Raw genomic sequence first — 20,811 nt, forward strand, 5'->3', positions numbered from 1 at the left:
GTCTTCCTTTCTCTTGTCGTCATACCTATGTAAAAGCGGAAGCAGGAGCACCAAACTACATACACTAAAAATCTGCACTGGCATGTGATCAAGATCTTAACTTTATTTTCCACTATCTTCACATACCTTTTATGCTTAATTTGGGGGCAAGGTGAACAAGTTCCCCTTTGGCTGGAAGTAGTCCAGTCAAGTTGATTATTTTGGCATGTGAAATTCTTCTAGGTATTTACTTTTTGACATTGTGGATGCCTCAGGTTCTCTTTAAAGGGAGTCTGAAGCGATTATAAAATATATATATATGCTCACCTACAGAGAGGGAAGGCTCTGGGTCCTGTCGAGCCTTCCCACCCCTCTCATGGTCCCCATGTTCCAGTGGTGGCTCCCCAGTTAACAGTCTCCAACCGATGGGTCAGAGACTGCTCTCTGCCACTGAGGAAGGCTTCGGCAGTCTTCAGGTGTCCAAGTGATCCCAAAGACGGGCTTCTCCGTACTGCGAATGTGCAAGCATGTATTCTTGGGCAGTACAGTCCCGCCCATCTTCGGGAGCGCTCGGGCCCCTGAAGACTGCCGATTCCTCCTGCTGCAGGGGATTTGAATGGGGGATCCTGCGCTGGAACAAGTGGACCGGGAAGGCTCTATGGGACCCAGAGCTTTCCCTCTCCTTAGGTGAGCATCTGTTTTTTTTTTTCTCACTTCAGACTCGTTTTAAAAGAAAAGTGCTCCTTTGTAAATTTCCTTCCTTGTTAAATATCTGTTTATTCATTCTTTGTGAGTTCTTTTCCTTTCTTATCTCAGTTTGCTAAGTGAACAATGTCCTCATCTAAAGTTCCCCTTTGGCTGGGGGAGGTCCAGCCCAGTTGATTCTTAGGTATTTACTTTTTTACATTGTAGATGCCTCGTATTCTCTTCAAAGGAAAAGCTCACCTTTGTAAATGTCCTTCCTTGTAAAATATCTGTTTATACATTCTTTGTGAGTCCTTTTCCTTTATTATCTCAGTTTGCTGTGTTTCCACTATTCATCTGCTACTGCATGAGTTTTGGATAACGGCCCATATCCACTGAGTCTGAATTTTGGACAATGAACGCATGCAAATCCATGTTAGATCCATGTAAGATCAGACAACCCATTAAGAATGACTGGGATGTTTCCATCTAATGCTGAGTTTTTTGCCCATTAGTGCCCGGGTAAAAAAATGCTGTCTTCTACAGTTTTTCAGATGACATGTGCGTATATCCTTTCACAAACATAGGTCTGCACTAGACAACGCACACATATCTTGGACACATATGCCTACATTGACCAAAATGCTGCATTGCCTCTGGCCCCACCAAACCCTAGAGAAAATGAGCCCTTACTGTATATAATAACTTTCATATTACATAGATGTTTGAAAAAAATGTAGAATAAAAAAAAGAACAAAATTTGTATAAACACATTTTATGACCTGTGTCTTAGCTACATTTTAGCATAAATGTGAGTTGAGCTATTCGTTTTGTAAATGGGCTTTCCATAATGTCTGCCGTTTTCTGATTTTTTCAGCAAATTTGATAACTTAAAGCCAGAAATCTGTTCGCTATCAGTAGATATATCCAGTAGTTACCAGATGATGTATTGATTGCTGCTCCCCAAGCTGCAGAACTAACATAGGCTAAGACAGTTGTAACTGAAGAATGATTTTATTAAAATTGTTGGTTCAAAGCTACTTAAAGGGTGAATGTTCACCTGACCAGAGCAAACATTTACCCCTTTTATAATTGTTTAAGGGAAAAAAAGCCAACAAAGTGAACCTGAGACCACTTTAAAGGGAGCCTTTAGTGACCTAGAAGTAATAAAAGAAAACTTTCTCCTACATGAGATTGTACCATCAACAGCCCAATCGCACGGAGCTTAATATGAGTGCAGCAGTGACTCCTCCTCCCTTCCACTCATAGTATCACATCCCGTCCACCTTTCCCTTTCCATTGTCCTGATGTGGGGGAAGGTAGGTGGGACCTGACATCATGATGTAGGCAGAGAGTCCGCCTGTGAATTTAGGTCCAGTTCTGAACAACCGGGCTGCTTCTGGGATTTGCAGTTAGCTTGCATAAGAGGATATTGCATTATACTGATGAAAATCAGGTATCTGCTGGCACTAAATGTTAGTAAAGTCAGTGGCGTATTTAAAAAAAAAAAGAACACTGCAGTAATTTAGGCATCAGGGATAGACACTAGTATAATTCATTAAATTTTCTATATTCTACCATTGAGTGCTAGCTAATTCTGGTAGTAAAATATCTGTTATTTAATTTTTACAGATGTTTAACCATCACCTAACCTGACCCTCTTCTTATGTAAACCCTCCCTCTAACGATGCCTAATACTAAGCTACCCTCTCCACCACAATTTCCACCAATGTAAGCGCTGCCTTCACCACTAAAAACTCCCTCTGCCAATATTTGCGCTTTTAATTACAATAATTATTCTGTGTTACCTTTGTCCAAATTAACCACTTGGCACCGACCTAGCTGCAATTAACATTGCGGTCTATGTGGCGCCCATTTTACCAGATGGCTCCCAGCACCAGAATGGCCTGCTTCACAGTCGGTGTCCTGCGTGGGCCTTGGCTTATTTCATTACTTGTTTCTCAGTCAATTCCAATATACAATCATGTATAAGTGTTTTTTAAGAAATAGAAATTCCTTTGCATGGAAATGAGAGAGGGCAGCTCACACCCTAAAGAGTAGGCAGGGGGAGACCAAGATGATTTGTAGCCAAGAAAGGAAGAATGTTGTAACATCCTTACCTTCCAGCGGCAGGTCCCGCGGCGTCTCCGGCGTGGTCCGGGCGAGCGGCGAGACTTCGCAGCCGATGTCCTCGGGCGGCGTCCCCGACATCCCTCTGGCGGTGAGTTCAGGTGTGCGTGCCACCAAACGTGCACGTGCGGCCGCCGATAAGCCTTATAGGCTTAGTTAGGAGGAGGATCTAGCTGAGGTCAGCAGTGATGTCATTATAGTGACATTACTAAGGGAGTGGTTTCTGGGGAATTGGGGATAGTACTTAAGGCCAGAGATTGCATTCACTCACTGTCCTTGATACTAATCAGTTTGCTGATTCTTGACCTAGCTAGCTATTCTTGAGTTACATTAATATATTGTGTAGACGCACAATATATATGTACTCCAGTTAGTCAGTCATTTGTTATTTTCGTATTGATTATTATTATTGTTGTAATTCATTCGTAATATCCTCCTGATATTATTGAAGTACCATCTTATATTATTCTGTGTACCGACCTCTCGCTTGCATTTTGACCTTACTCCTGTCTAGTCCTTCTGTACCACTGCCATCTGATTTATGTTACCGACTCGGCCTGTCCCTGACTCTGCTACCGCTTGATCCTTGCAATACGACTGACATCTGATACATGTGTATGACCCTGCTTGAATTTGACTACGATTTTGTTTAAACGACTCTGTACTTTGACATATACTTGTGCACAAGTTTTGACCGATCTAGACGGTACCTTGTACTATTGTTGTGTATTATCTGTACGTTACCTCGTCACGCACCAGCGTGATAAATGTTTACATCAATACTGTACACTGAATTAAAGAGAAACCGTAAGCAAGAATTGAACTTCATTACAATCAGTAGCTGATTTTCCCTTTCCCATGAGAAATATTTTCCTTTTCTCAAACAGATCATCAGGGGGCTCTGTATGGCTGATACTGTAGTAAAACCCCTCCCACAGTGTGATGTCAGGACCAAGATTTTGACATCAAACTGTGGGAGCCTTGTTGCATTGTGGGAAATAACAGCTGTTTCCAACTGCCAAAAAGGCAAGCAGCAGCTGCTTCCACTGACATCACCTGCCAGCAGTAAAAAGGTCACCATGTAATAAATGTCAAAATGCATATCAGGGAGAGGAAAGATTTTACAATAAGCAAACAAACAAAGACTAAATCATTTATACATAACTATTGTAAAAATGAAGCACTTTTTATTACATTGGGCTCGATTCAGTAAACCGTGCTATTAGCACGCTTGTGAAAAGCCCTATAGCATGCCTAAAGTTAGTTTAGGCATGATAAATTCACATCTAAAGACTTTAGGCGTGATAACTAGGGTGCTAACTGGGTTAGCACCCTTTACTAAATTCACATCGCGCGCACAGTCCCGCACGCAAAACTTTGCGCGCGCACCACGAAAACAGCGCACCCGATGCGCCTATAAGGTCACATTGGGTGCGACCTTAATGTCGCACCATGTGACGTTAAAGTCGCACGCAATGCGACCTTATAGGCGCATCAACGCACCGTTTTCGTCACACCGCGATGCGACATTTCGCGCACACCGCGCTGTGGGCACGCAAAGTTTTCAGTGTGGGATTTTGCGCGCGATGTAAATTTAGTAAACGGTGCTGACCCAGTTAGCACCCTAGTTATCACGCCCAAAGTCTTTAGGCGTGCTAACTGGGTTAGCACCGTTTACTGAATCAAGCCCATTATGTTCACTGGAGTTCCTATTTAAGTTCCTCTTACTTGACCAAATATTTGACTTTACTGCATTACTGGATGATTAAACTGAACACTGCATTTCACTTCTCTGTTATATCACCTCTTATGTGTCTCATTGTAAGTGTATGCTCAACACGCTTTTCAATCTGAATAGGTGCTGGCTTACTGAACAGGCAGAGCTGAGATTCGAACCCTGGTCTCCTGTGTCAGAGGCAGAGCCCTTAACCATTACACCATCCAGCCACCATTACTACTAGGTCACCATGAGCTATGAGCTGCCTGGGCATTCTGTGGAAGGACATGGTGAGTCTACATGAATGGGAGATCTCAGAACATCCCTCGTCACATGTCATTTCTCAGCTTTCAGCTGTCTGGCAGAACAGGTGTGAAGCCACAATAGTCCAGCAATGTCATTCCTGGCAGCGGAATGGAAGACAGAGTCCAGCCCCCCTCACAGTGATTCTGCGAGGCGTGTAACCAGAGAAGAAGAGCCGAGAGGACTGCACGGAAATGGATTTTACTCTCATACATCTCATTCTACTCGTCACAGGTACACATTGACTTTAGGTTTTACCTTTTCTGTTGATGGCAGATTTATACCTGATAACCTGAATGCAATACACAATCTATTTAGGTTTCTAAAAAATGTATAAGTTGTAGGTCGTTACTCTTCTTCTATGATATTGATGTATAGGTACCAAATACCTTCGCTCCTGTGCCTCTCTGAAGTATTACCACAATGATGATAAGTTATGCATTTATATGGTGCTAGCAAGTTCAAGAGTCTGAATACTGGCTGTTTCATCAGATCATGTATTATTTGTTGTGTCTACAGTTGTTGTGTAGTTAGTATGATCGTTATGTAGTCTTAGGGCTCTTTTACACTTAATGTATTGGTGTAAGTTAGTGTGCATTAATAAGTTTTTTCATAGCAGTGCATTGTGAAAAAGATTTCAGTTAAAATGCGTATAGTGGGAACTGAGCCATAGGAAAACATGGGCATTACTTTAACCATTTCAGCCCGCAGGTATGTTTCACCTTACGCATCAGAGCAATTTTCCCCTTTCCATTCATTTGTCAATAACTTTATCACTGATAATCACAATTAATTGAGCTATATCTTGTTTTTTCCACCACCAATTAAGCTTTCTTTGGGTGGTACATTTTGCTAAGAATTATTTTTTTCTAAATGCATTTTCACAGAAATATATTAAGAAAACAATGGAAAAAAATCATTATTTCTCAGTGTAACGATCGGTGTCAGCACACAGAGAGAATCTGATTATTGGTGATCTGCAGTATCACCAAGAATACAGATCTATACCTGATTATGGATGATCTGAAGAATCACCAATAATACAGATATAGTACTAACCTCTGGACACCTATAAATATATATTGTGAGTGTTTGGTGTAACAGTATGACTTTGAGTGAACCACCTGACGAGCAGGTGATCCTAGGCAGTACAGAGGACACTGCTATAGAGAGTACAGAAACCTTCCTGCAGCCTGATACTCTCCAAGGGGTGGAGTCAGGCTGAAGGTAGGAAGGACTAGAGAGTGAGTGACACCTGAAGGTGGATGTCACTGACTGATCTGGAGACTCTCTTTAGTGGAGAGAGATAGTTCTCGAGGTCGGGCAAGCCAGGTCGGCAACACACGGGCAGACAAAGTACAAAGACAGAAGGCTGATTAGGTATCCTAGGCAGGCAGGGTTTGGCATCGGAATATCAGATATGCGTGGTACCGAATCAGAAAGCAGTGAGATAGTCAGGAAAGCAACAGGTCATAACAAATATCAAACAATGCCTAGTCTTGGGTGTGAGGTCCGTGGTCTCTACACCCTGGAACTAGTCTGATGAATAACAGAATGATAACACAAGTTCCCTAGTCTTGGGTGTGAGGTTCGTGGTCTCTACACCCTGGAACTAGTCTGATTAATAACAGAATGATAACACAAGTTCCCTAGTCTTGGGTGTGAGGTCCGTGGTCTCTACACCCTGGAACTAGTCTGATGATTAACAGAATGATAACACAAGTTCCCTAGTCTTGGGTGTGAGGTCCGTGGTCTCTACACCCTGGAACTAGTCTGATGAATAACAGAATGATAACACAAGTTCCCTAGTCTTGGGAGTGAGGTCCGTGGTCTCTACACCCTGGAACTAGTCTGAAGTATAACAGAATAATAACACAAGTAATCTGGCTCAGTGTGAATTCCCAGATCCTCCTGGTTCAAACACACTGTTGGATCTGACTAAGGTCTGAGTGCTTCCACGTAGTGTTCACAACGGCAGACAACTTGAGAGTGGCCAGCTGCAACCATATATAGTGCATTGCTCTCTGGCGCCACCCTGAAGTGATCAACCAATGGCTACCAGCTCTGAGGTCAGCTGACCGGCCTGGTCAGCTGATCCCTCCTTGGCCATCATAAAAGTTCTGCCTTTCAACGCGCGCGCGTATTCCTAAACCTGTGTGAACTAACAGGCTCAGCCACACTAGATGCACGCTTCCGCATGCAGACCGCCGCGTTGGATGCGGAATCAGCCGCCTTGCTGTCATTACACGCGGCGCCTTTTCCGCGTTTTCTCACATTCAGTTTTCAGCCATTATAGCTTTAAAATAATACATGCTACCATAAAAACCTATGTATTTTATTTTCCTATTTGTCCCGGTTATTACACAATTTAAATTATGTCCCTATCACAATGTATGGCGCCAAGATTTTATTTATAAATAAAGGTGCATTTTTTCAGTTTTGAGTCCATCACTATTTACAAGCTTGTAATTTAAAAGATGTTCTTACTATACCCTTTTCACATGCATGTTAAAAAATTTCAGACTCTTAGGTAACTATATAAGTTTGTTTGTTTTTTCAATTGTATTTTTTTTTCATTAAAAATTTTATTTGGGTAATTTTTGGTGTGGGAGGTAAACAGCTAATTTTAAATGTAATCATGTGTGTTTATTTGAATTAAAAAAATGTATGTAGATGTAGTTTTACTATTTAGCCACAAGATGGCCAAAGTAAAAAAAAAAAATTTTAGTCCTGGAAGCGAGAGCTCTTACTTCCAAGAAGCATAAGGAGGACGGGAAACTTTTTTTTTATCAGAAAGACGGTGGCTTCTGATAAGAAGCCATCGGTCTTTCTACCGGGGACTTAGATGAATGAATGGAAACTATGTTTCCATTCATTGATCCCCGGGCTAACGGGGGGTAACATGGGAGCACACGGGCGGGAGCACGCAGGCGGAAGCACGCAGCAGCGCAACAACAGCCGCCTGGACATGACAATCACATCCAAGTGGCTAAAATGGTTAAAGGACCCCTATCGCGAAGATCATAAAAAATTTTAAAAATGTAAATACATACAAATAATAAGTACGTTTCTTCCAGAGTAAAATGAGACATAAATGACTTTTCTCCTATGTTGCTGTCACTTACAGTAAGTAGTAGAATTCTGACAGATTTTGGACTAGACCAGCTCCTGTTGGGTATTCTCAGGCTTTTCTATTTTCAAAAGCACTTAGTGAATGGCAGTTGCTCTGCCTAATTGCCAAAAAAGTGTGCAAACAGGTGGGGGGAGGGGGCGGTCTGCATCTTTATATAAATCCTTTTCAGGAATTGTCTCTTTAGAAATAATAAGTCCATGCAGAGAATCCCCCATGAAGAGATGGACTAGTCCAAAACCTTTCGGTTCTGTCAGATTTCTACTGCTTACTGTAGATGACAGCAACATAGGAGAAAAGTAATTTATGGCTCATTTTACTCTGAAAAAACATACTTCTTATTTGTATGTGTTTATATGTATTTTAAATTTTAGAATTTTCGCAAAAGTGGTCCTTAACCACTTCGCATTCCTGGGTTTTTACCCCCTTCAGATTCCTGACAATTTTGATACTCAGCTGTGTTGCTTTTAATACAGTAATAACTTTTTAATTACTTATGCTATCTAATTGAAACATGTGGTGTTTTTTTCAGGACAATCTAGGCTATCTCTGAGTAATATTGTTTCCAAGCAATTATTTTATTTCATATGCATATGACAAGGAAAAACAGATGTAAAAGCAGAAAATATACATTTTTGTCACTTTTCACCCTGCCTAATTTTCACATGACAAGTGATTTTGATATAAAACACTTCAAAAAATGTTCTTTGGCCCTTCCTGGTTAAAATGATGTGCCATAGGCCTTATTTTGTTACTAGCTGACCACGTAGTGGGCCTTTATAAGAGACCTGCGTACTTGGATTTTTGAAGGGTATTTTTTTCCTTTCCTTTTTATAGCGTCACGCTTCCTTCACAGAGTCCTATGTGTGTCAGAACAGAAAATAAGTACTACAAGTGTCACCATTTTGAAAAGTAGAGATCCAGGGCTATACAAAGATGGGTATATTGTGTCCGTTACATTTTTGTGGTTTTGCTGAAAATTGCACAAGTGTGACCACTTGTTTGAAAATAAATATTTTTTTGACTGTTGGTGACAGTTTGTCGCTAAGCATTTTGAAAGTGACAGGTGCCACTGAAATAAAGCACTGGAAATGTATTCTTCAGCTTCTCACGATGAAAATGATGTGCCATAGGCCTTATTTTGTTACTAGCTGACCACGTAGTGGGCCTTTATAAGAGACCTGCGTACTTAGATTTTTGAAGGGTATTTTTTTCCTTTCCTTTTTATAGCGTCACGCTGCCTTCACAGAGTCCTATGTGTGTCAGAACAGAAAATAAGTACTACAAGTGCCACCATTTTGAAAAGTAGAGATCCAGGGCTATACAAAGATGGGTATATTGTGTCCGTTACATTTTTGTGGTTTTGCTGAAAATTGCACAAGTGTGACCACTTGTTTGAAAATAAATATTTTTTTGACTGTTGGTGACAGTTTGTCGCTAAGCATTTTGAAAGTGACAGGTGCCACTGAAATAAAACACTGGAAAATGTATTCTTCAGCTTCTCACGATGAAAATGATGTGCCATAGGCTTTATTTTGTTACTAGCTGACCACGTAGTGGGCCTTTATAAGAGACCTGCGTATTTGGATTTTTGAAGGGTATTTTTTCCGCTTTCCTTTTTATAGCGTCACGCTTCCTTCACAGAGTCCTATGTGTGTCAGAACAGAAAATAAGTACTACAAGTGCCACCATTTTGAAAAGTAGAGATCCAGGGCTATACAAAGATGGGTATATTGTGTCCGTTACATTTTTGTGGTTTTGCTGAAAATTGCACAAGTGTGACCACTTGTTTGAAAATAAATATTTTTTTGACTGTTGGTGACAGTTTGTCGCTAAGCATTTTGAAAGTGACAGGTGCCACTGAAATAAAACACTGGAAAATGTATTCTTCAGCTTCTCACGATGAAAATGATGTGCCATAGGCCTTATTTTGTTACTAGATGATCATGTAGTTGACCATTATATTCAGCCTGTGCAGGAGCAGCAGAAAGAATTTGTGGCCCCTTCATCCGCCATTGTCAATATAGTATCCTATGCAGGGCAAATGGCAACATCCACCGCAGAGACTGCATAGCCACTAAGTGCTGATAAATCAAATATAAAATGAAATGAAATATCCACTGCATTTTGCCAGCTTTCGCTGTTTCCACCAGGCACCACGTGGAGGTAGCAGCAATGCCTAGCTCTTTTTTTTTTTTTTTTTTTGTCTTTTTACTTTTCTTTTACACTTTTTTTTATTGTTTGATATTCATTTATGTGTATAACTGCAACATAAAAAAAACCATGAACAAAATACAGTCATAAACAATGACCAACTGTAAAAATAAGAATATAATGTGGTGGCCCGCTGGGAATGGTGGCCCTTAATTAATGGCACATGCCTTAGGCTGCCCCTGGTCTATTTTCTTTATTTTTGGAAACATTTTTTTTTTCAAATAGAGCTGGTGGCTACAGAATTTTTTTGGGGAGATAGGCATGGTTCTAATAATTGGTGACCGTATGGTATATTTTATAACACGGAGTAAAGCAGAGGCCTGGGTTGGAGGGACAATCTGGACAGTAATATCTTGTGTCCTTTCTTATTTGATGTTTGGCACACACTTTGCACCTCTTCTGAGGATATTTTTTCAGGGGATTAGGAGGGAGTGCTTCCATAAAGTGCCTGTCGCAGAGTCTGATGATGTCTTCGCATTGGGATTGGTCACTGCGTACTGGTGTTGTGCCAGATCCAAAAAGGAAAGATGCAATGATCTGTTCCTGGAACTGCAGGTATGACCCGGTATTGCCTGCTTTTCTGTATGCCACATGGGCGTTGAACATTGCCATTTGTAGCAAATAAATCCCTACCTTCTTGTACCAGGATTTAGTTTTTCTAGCTACCAAATATGGGGCCAACATCTGGTCGGACAGATCCACTGCTCCCATATGCTTGTTGTAGTCATCAATCGCAATAGGCTTGACAGTCTCTGATCGGCGAGACGTCACTAACACTGTGCCCTCTGTGTGCATGGTGGAAAGCATAAGCACATCTTTTTTGTCCTTGTATTTTAGTGCCAGGACTTCATTGCTGCGCAGACTACAAGTCTCCCCCTTTTTCAATTTTTTTTTCAGGACTTCTTGCGGAAAGCCTTTTCGGTTTGCCCTGATGGTACCACAGGCAACGGTGTCAGCCGAAAAAAGAAATTTAAAAAGTGGCAAGCTGGTGTAGAAATTGTCTACAAATAGATGATACCCCTTATTTAGTAAGGGGGTCATGAGGTCCACCACAATTTTTCCATTGGCTCCCATATCTGCTGGGCACCCACTGGCTGTAGCATGCTATCTCGCCCCTCATAGATGCGAAATGCAAAGGTGTACCCTGATCCGCTTTCGCAAAGCTTATAGAGCTTTACCCCATACCTGGCTCGTTTACTGGGGATGAATTGTTTGAATCCAAGCCGGCCATGAAATGGCATTAGAGATTCGTCAATTGCAATTTCTCTTCCAGGCACACAAATTTCACTGAATTTTAAATTAAGGTGATTTATAAGCGGCCTTAATTTAAAAAGCCGGTCTCTGCCTGCATTGTCTGGACTCTTGTTTTGACTATTGTCATTGAAATGCAGAAATCTCATGATCATCTGATAACGCAGCTTTGGCATAGTTGATGAGTACAGAGGGGTGTGGTGTATGGGATTTGTACTCTAGTACATTGCGAGTTGCGATTTTTTTGTTAGCCCCATGTTGAAAGTTAGGCCTAGAAACACTTTCAACTCCGACAAGTTTGTTGGTGTCCATTTCCGGGTATAAGTGGACCTGGGGTGGGACTCAATGAATTGAGCGGCATACAAATTTGTCTGCTCGACAATAAATTGCAAAAAATCGTCATTGACGAATTGCTGGAAAACATCGACTGGTGACATATTCCCTTTCATGTCAACCATTAAGCCACTGTTTGCAATGAAAGCAGGGATTTGGGGTGCTTGCATGTTTGGCGGTACCCACAGTAGGTGTGACATGTCCAGTGGTACCTGCTGACTTTGCTGCTGGCTGCTAGCCCCTGGAGCACTAGTGCCATCTAAAATGTCCATGGGTTCCTGAGGACTTTGCTGCTGGCTGCCTGCCCCTGGAGCACTAGTGCCTGCTGTGCTCCCTCCTCTGCGATCTGATGACGCCTGTGTCTCAGAGTCGCTGCCACTGGGAACTGATGCAGTGACAACAGGATGCACAGTAGCAACTCTTGCCTGCTCTGATGGCCCTTCACCTTCATCAGAGCTGGAGTCGCCGTCTGACAGCGGGTCGGAATGTTCAACCGGCAGCCATTCTTCGCCGTCAGATTCGCAGTCAGATTCTTCGTCGCTGCCGCTGATTTCCATCAAGGCAACGATCTCCTGTTCTGTGTATCGCCTCTTTGCCATTTTTTATAAATAGGGTACAGAACAAGATAAAGAGATAATAGATAGAAAGATTTTTTTTTTTTTTTTTTTTTTTTAAATGAGGATGAGGAAAGTGCTGGAGATGGAAGTAGAAGAGAGGACGGTGATGTGAGGGGGAGAGAGATGAGATCAGAAGATCAGATGATCATATGACGATCAACTGATCAATAAGGGGTCAGCAAACTAAAACACTAATAGGGGGGGGGAGGGGGGCAGTATAAAAAGGGCCTAGGACAGCTAGATCAGCTAGATTAGTACAGTGTGATCAGTACAGTGTACTGAACACACAAGGGATAGTTAGGCTGGGAAGGGGTTAAAAACAGCAATCAAATATAATTTATTTTCACTAGTGGATCACACAGCTCACACAGCTCTGCACACAAGCTGCTCCACCTCAGATCTCACACTGACGAGAGATCTGAGGCTTCAGCAGCTTTAGGTGGCAACAATGTAATGTTTACATTGTCACAGTGTGAATGAGAGCTGCCATTGGCTATGGCAGCTGTCATTCACAGTAAAAACGATCTCATTGGTTCTGTGAACTTCTGTTCACATGCACCAATGAGAGGATCGCGCGGACTCGCGGGCGCGCACAGCGCTGCTTAGACTGCAGGACGTGAGTTTCACGTCTGGGAATGCAGGCAGGGACAGAGCATGACGTGAAACTCACGTCCAGGAATGCTAATTGGTTAAGAAATCAGTTTTCTTTCAGTTATAACTGAGAGCGACCGATTAAGTGTAAAAGGGGCCTAAAGTGGCCACGCACAAACAATTAAAAGATCCAATTTTAGATCAATTCAATAAATACGATCGTTATCCCCAAAAAAAGAAAGCTTTTTTTTTAATTCGTTTGAGAAATCTAATCGAATTTCCCCTTCTTATTCTATAAATGAAGATCTGGAGTGTTGAATTTTTCTGATCAATTTATATGAAAATTGAATGGTGTGTGGTAGACTGTACAGACCCAAGCAATTTTTTTCTGAGTTTTCAATCATTTTTTTCTCATAATTGGGGAAAAATGTAACATGTGTGTGGTACATTGGTCAGATTTTTTAGTAACACGGTATTCCCAGAAGGCCAGACGCAACGCACCGCCAATATGCAGTGTGAAGCCGGCCTCAGGGTGTGTTTATTGGGAATTTGATCATTGCTCCAGAAGAGTATTCATGGGGTCAGACACTGATGCTGGATGAGAAGGTCTAGCTCACATTCTCCGCTCTGATTAATTCCTGGAGAAAGGCACACCCCACTTGTCCTCCCCTTTCTATAAAAGAGTATAAGCTAATTTGGAGATAAATGAGCAACATGTCTGTACAGTGATTAATCCTATACTATCCCTTCTAGCAAGCTTTACAATAACCCCCTAGCAACTAATCATCTCCCCTTCCTTTTGTGTAATTCACCTGTTACGCACTTACTACAGCAGCGTTCCTGAGGAGACTCCGAACAACCGGCTCCTTCTTCCGTACGATGTGGCTCCACTAGAGGATGTGCACGTCTGCAGATGGGCACTGCTAGAGATGTCCCAAACATAGAATTTCCCGTTCGAACTTCCGCAAATGTTTGCGAACATGCAAACCACCATAGACTTCAATGGGCAGGGGAATTTTAAAATCTACAAAGACTGTTTCTGGCCACAAAAGTGATGGAAAAGTTGTTTCAAGGGGTCTAACACTTGGACTGTGGCATGCTGGCAGGGAATCTATTCCAAAAGTCCCAACAAAAATTACGGAGTTGACGCAAAGTCGGGTTTTAATCCTTAAAGGGCAGAAATCACAGTACTCCTGGGCCGCAGCTTGGCTTCCTATTGGAGGAAGCTAATAGAGGTGGAGAGCGCCGGGGGGGGGGAGCGCGTTATCTAGGGGGGGGGATGCTACGAGACTAATTGACAAGCCGCACATAAACATAGCAGGCTAGTGGTTACCGCTCTTGCCTTGCAGCGCTGGGTCCCCGGTTCGAATCACAGCCAGGGCACTATCTGCAAGGAGTTTGTATGTTCTCCCCGTGTCTGCGTGGGTTTCCTCCGGGCACTTTGTTTCCTCTCACACCCCAAAAACATACAGATAAGTTAATTGGCTCCCCCCTAAAAATTGGCCCTAGACTACAATACATACATGATATATACATAGACATATGACAATGGTAGGGACTAGATTGTGAGCTCCTTTGAGGGACAGTTAGTGACAAGACAATATATATACTGTACAGCACTGCGTAAGATATTGGCGTTATATAAATACTAAATAATAATAATAATAATTTCTCTGTGTGAGACACTCCACAGCCCACTGACACCCAGAGCTGTGCACACTACTGCTACAAGCCTCTGGGTCCTATTAGGATTTCAGTATGCCGCCTCGGGTTCTCTTTAATGTAGCAACAGCAGTAGTGTGCACACAGCTCTGGGTGTCAGTGGGCTGTGCAGTGTCACACAAAAAAACCACAGGAGACCGATGTACTAGCCCTCAAAAGGTATGTTTGGAGTGCTTTCACAGCAAGTGAGGAACAAGAACACAGGCCTAGATAATGCTTTCCCTACCTATCTGCAGCAAATCTGACCCTGCTCTCACTAACAGTCAGCAGCCAGCAGAGAATGAATCTAACATGGCCACCGCAACTGCTTTTTAATAGGTGGGTGGGAAGTTTAAGAGGGGGTGCTAGCTGATTGGCTGCCATGTGTCTGCTGACTGTGAGGTAAGGGGTCAAAGTTTGGTTCCATGATGATGTATAGGGGCGGGTCAAACACACCATATGTTCGCAGTTCGCTGAGAATGCGAAACAGAGGAAATTCACTGGGAACTGTCCACCAGTGAACTGTTTGGGCCCTCTCTACGCACTGCCAGACTCATCTATATGCGGGGACACGCATGGTCATGCACCTGTCTTATACACTCTGGTGGTGCCACTAGAGTGCAGGCTTCAATTAAAGTGACAGTGACCAACCCATCTGTTTTAGCAGCAGAGACTGCTGGGTATTGTAGTTCTGGCCTGATTAGGCCTTAGGTTATATTAGTCTGCCTGTCCGTGAGCCCCTCACCCGTGATAGGGATAGCTGCCTTGTGTTACTCAGCTGAGTGTGTTTACTATTGAGTTTCTGTGTACGACTTCGCTTGCCTCTTGTCTTTGTTATCACATTGCTGCCTGGACTAACCTTTGGAACTGTTCTCAACCTGCTACTGCCTCATCCCTTGGCACCGTTATATTCTGATGTACTGTGTATAAATTGATTTTGTTTTGAGATTCTGTACCGTGTTTTCCTGATCCCCTGTTGTTGACATGAACTGTCTTACTTTCCCACCTGTACCTGCCCAGTGTGGTTCTGTTGGTACCTCTGTCTTGCCCACTTCAGTTCCTATACTTTGCATAGCACATATCAAGGTCTGGGTGTAATCGGGTGCTGGGACAACGCATTTTGTCATCCCTCCAATGACCGCGTCCCGCGCTACACAGGTTGGAGACTACAGAGGAGATTGAGACATAGGAAATGAAGTAAGACGGTGGATCCAGCAGGCCAAGTTGTACCCTAGAAAGCAAAATCGAGAAAGTGGTGACCAGTGGAAGTACAGCCCTTTCTGTCATATATTAAAGGGGCACTATGGCGAAAAATTTAAAATTTAAAACATGTACAAACATAAACAAATAAGAAGAATGTATTTTCCAGAGTAAAATGAGCCATAAATTACTTTTCTCCTATGTTGATGGCACTTAGAAATCTGACAGAAATGACAGGTTTTGGACTAGTCCATCTCTTCATAGGGGATTCTCAGCAAGGCTTTTATTCTTTAAAAAGATATTCCCTAAAAAGGATTTAAACAATGATGCTGGCCATCTTCCCTGCATGCTACACAGTTTTTTGGCAGTTGGACAAAGCAACTGCCATTAACTAAGTGCTTTTGAAAATAAATAAATCCCTGAGAATCCCCTACCAAGAGATGAACTAGTCCAAAATCTGTCGCTTCTGTCAGATTTGTACTACCTACTGTAAGCAAAGGAGAAAAGTAATGTATGGCTCATTTTACTCTGACAAAAAATGTACTTCTTATTTTTATATGTTTGCACATACTTTAAATGTAAAAAATTTTCGCCATAGTGCCCCTTGAAGTATTTTATATTTTGGCTATGTTTTCCACATTGTAAGGGCATCACAAATGGTATTCATTTTAGACTACTTAACACATAGAGAGGATATGTCTGACTGGCAGCTGCAGGTGAAAGGAAGCAGGGAGTATTTTTAGCTGCGTAACTGCGGTGCCGAAACCTGAGAAAGACTTAGTTAGCCCTGCATTTCATGGATGGTAAAATGTAAACATCTAATCAGGGTGTTCTGACATGTGCTTCAATGGAATTTTCTAAAGACTGCATTGATCAAGAAAGGCCACATTTTTTTATTTAAAATAAACTGTTATGCCGCTTATCAGTGTTACAGACGTTTTTTTTTCTTTTTTATGACTTATGCTAATAAAGTTTACATCTCCATTTCAATCTGAAACCAGTAATGAATAAATGGGCCTGTGGGTTAAGTCAAGTGTTTTTCCTTAAATGAAGTTGGTGCGTTTTGATGTACTCTCTTAAATAGAACCTGTTCAATAACACCACGTAAACTCCCATCTTCCAGCATGAGTAATTAGCAACACAGAGCTGAATGCATTGTAGCTGTGGAGTAATTACCTACATTAATCAGAGTAACTAAGCAGCTCTGGGTGACCCACTAGGAAAGTATAAGGAACTAAAAGAGACCAAAAAGCCATCCTAAAAATGCAATGCTTGGTGTGATTTGACTTCTTAAAACAGAATGTACTTGTAATAATTCAGATTTAAGTGAACATCTGTGGTTAACATCTGTGGTTACCTACAATGCACTTCTACTGAATATGCAAATTATCTCTTTAAAGGGGAACTGAAGAGAGAGGTATATGGAGGCTGTCATGTTTATTTCCTTCTAATCAATACCAGTTGCCTGGCAGCCCTGCTGGTCTATTTCTCTGCAGTAGTATCTGATTAAAACCAGAAACAAGCATGCAGCTAGTCTTGTCAGATCAGACTTATAAGTCTGAACCACTGAAACACCTGATCTGCTGCATACTTGTTCAGGGGCTATGGCTAATAGTATTAGAGGCAGAGGATCAGCAGGGCTGCCAGGCAACTGGTATTGTCTAAAAGGAAATAAACATGACAGTCTCCATATACCTCTCTCTTCAGTTCCTCTTTAAGCCAGACTTGCATCCAGAACCGCTGGTGTATAACACGCCTATAGCTTTACATTTTACAGAGCCACATCAACACCCCACATGCAGACAGCCTGTTTCGGACTTTTGGTCCTCCTCAGTATCTGGCAGGGATTGATAAATCTTAAAGCAAACCTGAATTGAAAATTAAAAGTCAAAATAAACATACACACATCATACTTACCTCCCGTGTAGTTTACTTATCAATCTCTTTCTCCTCTCCTGTGTCCTGTTTATCCACTGTGATCAATGCAATTCTCTGTCCTGCATTTTGAAAATGGCCATTACCCCATAACAGCTTCCTGGTCAGCACACTGTTAAACTTGAGCCATAGGGAAACATGGACATTACTTTCCACATCAGTTGTCCTTTTAGTTACAACTGACAACAACTTATACATTTCAGTTCTGACAAAATCTTGTCAGAAATAAAAAGGAATCATTATAAGAAGAAAGTGGTGAGCTTCTGAGAGGAACTGATGATGAGGTGAGTGTGTAATATACATTTGCCGGTACATCATGGGCCATATGCAATTCACTTTTTCACCTGCGTTTTCTCCTAGGAGATAGTTTTTCATCTTGGATTTAAAATAACTTTTCAGTACTTTTCAACTAAAAAAAGTACCAAAAAGTAGGTGAAATAGTACTATAAAAATTATTTTCAGCATTTTCTTGCTTGCTGGTGGCTTATAAAGCATTTTATTGACAAGTTTAAAAATATCAGCTAGGAGAAAACTCTGGAGAAAAAGCTAATTGCACATGGGCCCATGGGTTTATTTTAAATAATCTTACTCGGTTCAGGTTCTCTTCAAAGCTGAATTATCACAAGCCCCCCCCCCCCCCCCCACACACACACACTCACACACACACACCATAAAGCAATACAGGCCACCTGACAGATAGCTCATACATGTTTTTGTACACTGTCATCTGAAATAATTATTGTTCCACACAACAGCATGTAGAGTTTATTTGAACAACTCCAACCTTTTTCTTCACTAGTGAAATGCTAATAAAAAACTTGATTTGTTTGTATTTTTCTTACAGCTGGAACGATCTTCGGCTCTGACGATGAATCTCGTCTTCTTAAAGACCTTTTTGACAACTATAACAAAGTCGTCCGGCCAGTTCACAAGTTTAAGGATGCAGTTGTTGTAACAGTTGGTCTGCAGCTTATCCAGCTTATCGATGTGGTATGAGCCCAATGACACTGAGTTAGGACAGTAGAAGTAGAACAAGATATTTATTTGGTGCTCTCTCACTTCTCATACAACAACTTTGACTGTCCTAGGCAGCCCTAAGGTTATGATATTAAATAAATATAAAACAAAAATCTCATTGTTCCATTATCATAAATCTACTTGTAGTTCACAGAATAAATCACAATATTGAAAACTATTAACAAAAAAAGAGAATCAAAGTCATTGTAGTTAAAAAGATAATTAACATTCATGGTTGAGGTTTTGAAAAGTAACCAGAGATAAAGATAAGATAAAGCCGAGATTTTTTTCTAATCTCTCATTCTCCAAGACACCTATCTAATCCATATCTGATTTGACACCCAAACCCCCCCCCCCCCACACACACACACACACACATACACATCTGACGCTAATTTTCCCCAACTGTTGTGTCTGCTGTGTTCCCACTTGTGCTGGACTATGTGCGGCCAGCGGAAGCGACAGTGTAGTGTCCACACGAATGGTCCGCCATAATCCAGCTGTAGCCCAGGGCAGATGCGTTACCCCCATAGGCTGTATGGGAGAATGTAGATGCTTCAGCCTTCCCAAGATTACCACGGTCTGCACAGAAGTGCGATCTGCTTACTGCAACAATCCGTTCCAGCGTGACAAGTGTAAATGGCTCCTATTTACAAAATAGGAGCCGTTCACTGTCTGTTTGGCGATGAGCAGAGAAAAAAGAAAAAAATGTTGGTTCTCTGCTCAAATGGGAACACAGCCTAAATGTCTTTCGTGCTACTAACACCAACTGCATCCCACCTACTGCCCAAACCTAACCTCCAAATATAAGAATTTCTAAAAGGTTTTCTTTAACATTTGTCAGCTAATTTGTAATCTACTAAATAATGTAAATATCTATTGGAAACTGGAGCTTAATGTAATTCCTATCTATAGCTGTTCATGTGTCCTCTTTCATTTCAAGGATGAAGTCAATCAAATAGTGACAACAAACGTACGACTCAAACAGGTTTGTAACTCATGTTAAGTCATTTTGTTTGTGTCAAGCATGGAGGCCACTAGATATTTAAAACGCCAAGTTTTACATGCTAAAAAGTGTACTCTATGCATGAGTGCTTGTGGGTGAATGCACGAGAATGAACTGATTGTCTATAAAATAAATCTAGCAAAATCTATGATGAACGAAAAGCTATGTAGGTTATCAGTGTTTGTATATTAAAGCCTAATGTTGCCTTGCAATGTTCATTCTCTTTTAGCAATGGGTGGATGTTAATCTAAAATGGGACCCTGAAAAATATGGAGGAATAGAGAAAGTTCGTATTCTTTCCGGGGATATTTGGCGGCCTGATCTAGTTCTATACAACAAGTAAGACTTCGTATTCCTTTTCTTGGTGATTTGAGCAGATTGACGTGCTGTGAGAAAGGAAAGTCAGGAAGTGAAATAATTATACTACAGCCCTTGAAGAACCCATACAGATAAAACACCTGACCACCATTCATTTTTTGTTAAAAGCAAAACTTAAGTCAAAATGTCCCTTCTTCTACTAAATTAGCCATACTATTACTGTATATTTATGTTTGAAGAACAAATTACTGTATTTTCTAAGTCCCTGAAAGTGTTATTAGGTTTACATACATTTTCTTCTGTTAAAGTGGACCCAAATTAAAAATACAAGATTTCAGAAATAAAATCTATTTTCTAACTTATAATTATAAATAGCAGCCTTTTTTCAGCTGCATGATGACAAATATAAAATATTTTACATTTATTGGAGGAACCCCTCCCTTCCTTTCAAATTGCTGGGATTTTTCCGGCAAACTGGTGGAGTAGATGGTGTCCGGCAATGGAGGAATTGCAAATGGCTGCCCCCAGTATAACCCTAGCTATGAAAAGAGAAGGGTGAAAAGCATGCACTGAAATGTTCATAGGTTTGAAGGAGTGTTTATTTCTCTTTGCATGTGTCAGAGTGGTGCAACTAAATATTTTTTAATTAAAAAAAATGTTTGGTTTGGGTCCGCTTTAACTTTAT

The 20,811-nt window shown here is 41.4% G+C and overlaps 1 protein-coding gene across 1 annotated transcript in view; it reads left to right on the top strand.

The window, feature by feature from the left end:
• The first annotated feature begins 4,807 nt into the window (after nucleotides 1-4,807).
• The window catches only part of LOC137524938 (acetylcholine receptor subunit alpha-1-A-like), a 33,092-nt gene continuing 17,088 nt past the window's right edge, over nucleotides 4,808-20,811 (top strand). Inside the window, exons 1-4 of the mRNA XM_068245467.1 lie at nucleotides 4,808-5,047; nucleotides 18,630-18,775; nucleotides 19,746-19,790; nucleotides 20,038-20,147. Coding sequence (XP_068101568.1) covers nucleotides 5,008-5,047; nucleotides 18,630-18,775; nucleotides 19,746-19,790; nucleotides 20,038-20,147 — 341 coding nt within the window. The 5' untranslated portion in view covers nucleotides 4,808-5,007. The remainder of the gene's footprint in view (nucleotides 5,048-18,629; nucleotides 18,776-19,745; nucleotides 19,791-20,037; nucleotides 20,148-20,811) is intronic.

The sequence above is a fragment of the Hyperolius riggenbachi genome, chromosome 7, assembly GCF_040937935.1.
Source record: "Hyperolius riggenbachi isolate aHypRig1 chromosome 7, aHypRig1.pri, whole genome shotgun sequence".
NCBI lineage: Eukaryota > Metazoa > Chordata > Amphibia > Anura > Hyperoliidae > Hyperolius > Hyperolius riggenbachi.